The sequence below is a fragment of the Condylura cristata genome, unplaced genomic scaffold, assembly GCF_000260355.1.
Source record: "Condylura cristata isolate star-nosed mole 26May11 unplaced genomic scaffold, ConCri1.0 scaffold00014, whole genome shotgun sequence".
Classification (NCBI taxonomy): Eukaryota; Metazoa; Chordata; class Mammalia; order Eulipotyphla; family Talpidae; genus Condylura; species Condylura cristata.
Genome location: NW_004567115.1, coordinates 51,210,631 through 51,215,983, shown reverse-complemented (window position 1 = coordinate 51,215,983; position 5,353 = coordinate 51,210,631). Strand labels below are relative to the sequence as shown.

The following is a 5,353-nucleotide window of genomic DNA, read 5'->3' as shown; positions in this document are numbered from 1 at the left end:
GTCATAAGGGTGTAGAGGACGGGGGGGCACAGTTCGGGCTTGGGCAGCCGGTCGCCCTTCTCCAGCACCCCGATGACATCCTTGTTCTCCAGCCAGAAGAAGGGCTGCTTGCCGAAGCTCAGGATCTCCCACATGCACACGGCTGAGGCAGGGGGGTGGGCTCAGGAAGGGCGTGGGGTGGGGGTTCACGCAGAGGGCCCCGCCCCTAGGGTCACCGTGGCCCCAGACTCGGGTCCTGCTGTGAGGAGCCCGGGGCCCTCCGCGTCCCCCCAGCCGCCTGGGCTTGCCCCCACCGAGTGTCTGCCAGGACACCGGCCTCGCCTGTCCGTGAACAGAGACTCCCCCAGGTCCCTACCTGGAGCGGTCGGGGTGACCCCGGAGGCAGTCACGCCTCTGTCAGGGCTGCGTGGCAGCGTGGTGCCCACATTGCTGCCCGCGTGACCACGGCAGCCCTGCTGGCCTGTGCCTGAGCCTCGGTGCGTGGACAGGGAGGAATAACCGCAAGGACGGGACTCCGGCCCCGTGGGTGCCCCACGCCGCCGTGCCCTGGGGACGCCATCCTCCCCGGGCTCCCCCAGCAGCCCCTGCGCCTCCTCTCAGTCTGCCTGTGCGGCCCCCTCCAGGGCGTGCTCACATGCGCCCCTGGGGTGGGGGTGGGGTGGGGTGCCTGCGCTCGCAAGAGCCTTTTCCACATGTTGCCCGCCCCCCTCCCCCCCGGCCACCACTGGCCTCCCCGGGGTCTCAGCGGAACTGAACCCTGGCACCGGGGCCCTGGGGGACTGGGGCGCCCAGACCCTGCTCCCCAGACCCCTCTCGGTCCAGCAGGCGAGCACCGGAGCCCTTTTCTGCATCCCCAAACTGCACTCACCAAACATCCAGACGTCGCTGGCCGTGGTGAAGCGGCGGAAGTTGATGGACTCGGGCGACATCCACTTGATGGGGAGACGCGTCACGGAGGCTTGGGGCAGGGCCACGGGAGGCGGTCAGGTGAGACAGGGCGCCCAGGACCCCGGGCCTCCCCCGGGAGCCTCGCGGCCACCCTCACCTTTGTAATACTCCTCATCCTCAATGTACCGGGACAGGCCGAAGTCCCCCAGCTTCACGCACTCGGAGGAGGCCACCAGGATGTTCCGGACGGCGATGTCCCTGGGAGAAGGGCGCCAGGCCAGGGTGAGGGGACAGCCAGGCACGGGCCGCGAGGGGAGAGGGAGCCCGTCGCGTGGCAGAGACGAGCGCCGGCGGCCATCGCAGGGCGACCGGACACACCCACGAGAACAACCAGACACTACCGAGGGAGCGAGGACTCTGGGGCCCGGAGGGCAGGGCCGGGCACGCCCTGGGGTTCCCGCTGCGGGTTAGGGCTGGGCGCTCGCCGTCACAGATCCTGGTGCCCGCAGGGCCTGGAACATCTCCCCGGAACCCAGGCCGAGTGTCCGGTCCCCTCCTCGGCGGGGCGTGGGCCTCCCGCTCCTCCTCGCAGCTGGGCCCCCAGCCGCTGCCTGGGCCTGACCACTCTCGCCCTGTCCTGCGTTTCCGGGGGGAGGTGGGTGGGGCTGAGGGCTCTGGAGCGGCCGGGGCTGGAGCCGACTCTGCTGGGGCCCCAGGCCAGCCGGGCCACACGGCCGGACACGGGCCGGCCCGGGCGCCCTCGGCGGGCGCAGGGAGGCCGCACGGAGGCTCACTCGCTCCCTACCTAGTTTCTCTTTACTATCGAGATGGTGACAACTCGCCAGCACAGAGGAGACAAATCTATGATCCGCCCCCTTGCTGGCGACAGTTACGGCCTCTGTCCACGCCCTTGCGGGAAGGTCAGCCACAAGGAAATCGAGCTTTGTCTGTTCCGATTACTTTAGCTCACAGCGGAGACAGCACCCGGGGGCGTGGGGAGGACGCCCTGGTGGTCACTGACGGGGAGCCGGCCGCCTTTACCCGCCTCAGGCCGCCACAGGTCGCACTTCAGGATCACCTGCCTCACCCTGGGCCTGAGAGTGCCCCTCTGCGCATCTGCCCAGGGCTCCCCCCACTCCCATGGCAGAAACCCCCCTCCGCTGAAGCCCGGGGGTGCGGGGCCCCGCAGCGCCAGCTACCCGGGCTGGGGACTCAGACTCCGGCTGCTTCGGGGCACTGCCCCTGCCCGGCCCTGCGCGTGGGCGAGCCGGAGGGGCCAAACGGCGAGCCGAGCGGGGGGCCCCTCCTGGCACCCAGGGAAGCGGCCCGGAGGTCCTGAGCGACAGCAGACCCCTGGCCCCGCGAGGTCCAGTCGCTGTTTAGGGCACGGGGCCTGCAGGGGTCACGCCACGCCCGCGGCCTCCCACCTGCGCCCTGCCCCACGTCCCGCCCACCTGTGCACGCAGTTGCTGCTCTCCAGGTAGGCCATGGCCTTGCAGATCTGCAGCGAGTACAGGACCAGCGTGAGCACCTTCAGGGAGTTCTTGTTCCTCTCCAGGTAGTGGCCCAACTGCGGGAGGGGGCGCCGTCAGGACCCCCACGGCAGCTGGGGGTTACAGCCTCGTGGGGCGGGGTCTCCGCCTGGCAAGTGTGGCCCTTCCCTGGGCGGCTGGGGAGCAGACGCCGCAGCGGGGTCCCCCGAAGACCCACCCTGGCTGGTCCCAGCGAGTCCAGAGGACAGGGGGCTGGGAGTCAGGCCCCCCAAGACCCGCAGGCCGCGCTCACCTCCCCGTGGGGGTACAGCTCCATGATGATCCAGGTGGGCTCCTCCTCGATGATGCCGATCAGCTTCACGATGTGCGGGTGGTCGAGTTTCTTCATCAGCACTGGGGGGGTGGGGGGGTGCTCAGGTGGCGGCTCCCACCAGGGCGTGGGTGGACGGGCGTGAACCCCTCCCGTGGCGGGCCCGGGCACGGCCCACGGCCCCGCTGCGGCACAGACCTGCCTCGCTCAGGAACTTCTCCTTGTTGTCCAGCGTGCAGTCCTTCTTGCAGGTCTTCACGGCCACGTTGATCTTCTCCCCTTTCTGCAACAAGGGTGCGCTAGGGCCCCCGGGCCCAGCCGGGCCCAGAGTGTGTCCTGCTGGGCACCGTGTCACCCCTGGCCGGTGGCCACTGACAGGTGGTCAGTGTTTGTCGGGATGGGAAAGGGCTTGGGGAGTCATAACTCAGACCCCCGGGCCCCCACGGGGGCTCTGAGGCCAGGGGCCAAGTGACCCCAAGTCACGGGGGTGGAGCGAGCCCGGCCATCGCCAGGCCCTTCCCTCCTCGCTGGCCTCTTCCTGCCCTTCTCTGGCTGTGCCTCTGCCTGGGTCACCAGGAGCGCGGCCGCTAAGGCAGGGTGGCACACCTCTGGGCCTCAGACACCACCCTGCTCTCTCTCGGAACCCCGTCTCATCCCGGCTCCCCGCCTGTCGGCCGGCCCCCTCTAGATGCTGGCCCCGGTGGCTGGCCTTAGGGCGGGGACTCTCCAAATTGGCCGTGGACACGGCCCACCATGTCACGCCTCACCCGAACATCCACGTCCTCTCCCCCTCACTACAGCAGCGGGGAAGAGTCTGGCACTCACGTGGTTCGTGTAGACGCCTTCGTAGACCTCCCCAAAAAAGCCTTCGCCGAGAATCCGGTTCAGAACCACGTCTTCCCGGGAGATGCTGTAGTGGGCGCCTGCAGGCATGAGGGGCCGGCTGTGCTGGGGGTGGCACCCCTCTGGACGCAGCCAGACCCCCACCACCCTCTGTGGCCAGATCTGGGGCAGCACTGGGAATGGGGTCTAGAGAGCTGCGCTGCCTCAGACCCAGGGAACGCCCTCGTCGGGCCCCCCAAGCCCGGTCACCTCCGAGGGTCCCCCACGCCGCAGCACAGAGGTGGCCAACGGTGTGGGGTGCGAGTGACTGGGCGTTCAGACCGCAGCTGCCTGGGGTTGTCCCCGGCTGTGAGGACCAAGGGGGGAAGGTCCCCCGCTGTGCCGGGGCGCCTGCACCCCGCCCGCCCCCCGTCCGGCTGCCGACCTACCTCCTGACTGCCGCAGGGCGTCATCGGGGATCTCCACGTAGATGTCCGACTCTGCAGGGCAGACACAGGGCACGTGGACAGGACGCCCGCCGGGCACACAGGAGCCAGGCGAGCGGCTCCCGCTTGGAGCCCGGGGGCGCCCGGCTGACTGCGTGGGTGGGGCCAGGCGGGAACGGGCCTCCCGCCGGGCACGGCAGAGCCGGGCGGCCTTTGACCTCTCCCTTTCCCGGAGATGGGCATTTCTGGGCCACGCTGTGAGTAAGTTAACACCTGGCGCGCGCTGAACGTTGCTGAGAACTGAGTATCTTGCCCCCCGTTCCTGTGGTGGAGCCCTGATCCCCAACACGATGATGCCAGGAGGTGGGGCATTGGGAAGTGATGGGGTTCAGATGTGCGCGTGAGGGTGCACCCCAGGGACAAACTTGTGTGCTTCTAAGGAGAGGGGAGCCAGATGCCCTCTGCCGCCAGATGGCCCCCTGGACTGGCTGGCAGGTCCCCTGGGAGCAGGCACGCTGAGGCCGGCCGTGGGCGGCCCGAGCTGGCCAAGACGCACCAGAGCCCAGAGCGACAGCCCGGGCCGCCCTCTCCGGGGAGCGAGAGCGCGGCCGCCCAGCAGCCGCAGGGCTCCCGGTCACTCTGAGGGTCCTGGACACGCCCCGGCGCGGGCGGGAGGCTCACCTATGCTGCAGCTTTCCGACAGCGGCGGTCTGTGAGGCTCCAGACTCCTGCAGGGGGCCACAGCAGGTGCCCGGTGAGGCGGGTGGCCGGTGCCCGGCGGCCTCGCTCCCGCGCTCCCCGGGCACCACCCCCCGGCAGGCAGGTGCTCCCTGGGCAGGTGCGTGCTCCTCCTCGTCTGCCCGGAGAAGCGGCCCCTGCTGATGGCAAGGACCTGGGAGCGAGCCCGGGAGGGCGGGGGGCAGGCCGGGAGGGACCTGCCCCACCCTAAGGGGACGCCAGGAGGCACCGGGACTGACGCCCCCCCCCCCAGAGTTCACGGGGAGACGAAAACCAGCCACTGTGAGGCGCTGGGCTTCCAGAATCCTCTCTCCCTGGGTGGCCGGAGCCAGACCCACGGGGCGCCCCATTAGTTCTGCCTTGGGGCAGACACAGGCTAGCACCCGCCGGGGCTGTACTCACAGCACCGGGATCTGGGGCAGGCTGTTCCGCTTCTCGCCGTCTGGGGAGAGGGGAGAGGAGGGGCAGCTGGAGCCGGACACGAGTCCCCGGTGCTGGCCTGGCCCCCCGCTGCGCCCCACCTGTGAGGGCCCCACCCCCACCCCGCCCCGTCTGCTGCCTGACGTGGGTGGGATTTTGGCCTGACTTGGGATCCTCTTTGCGTACAAGTGACCGGACTCCGGGCTCCTGCCCCCATCCCCAGGCAGACGGGGGGG

General features: G+C 70.1%; 1 protein-coding gene across 1 annotated transcript in view; it reads right to left on the bottom strand.

The window, feature by feature from the left end:
• PTK2B (protein tyrosine kinase 2 beta) overlaps positions 1–5,353 on the bottom strand; it is a 103,427-nt gene that overhangs the window by 13,627 nt on the left and 84,447 nt on the right. The window contains 10 exon segments of the mRNA XM_012724802.1: positions 2–142; positions 869–958; positions 1,046–1,146; positions 2,343–2,458; positions 2,674–2,774; positions 2,890–2,974; positions 3,517–3,614; positions 3,963–4,013; positions 4,641–4,687; positions 5,100–5,139. Of these exon segments, the coding sequence (XP_012580256.1) occupies positions 2–142; positions 869–958; positions 1,046–1,146; positions 2,343–2,458; positions 2,674–2,774; positions 2,890–2,974; positions 3,517–3,614; positions 3,963–4,013; positions 4,641–4,687; positions 5,100–5,139 (870 nt within the window).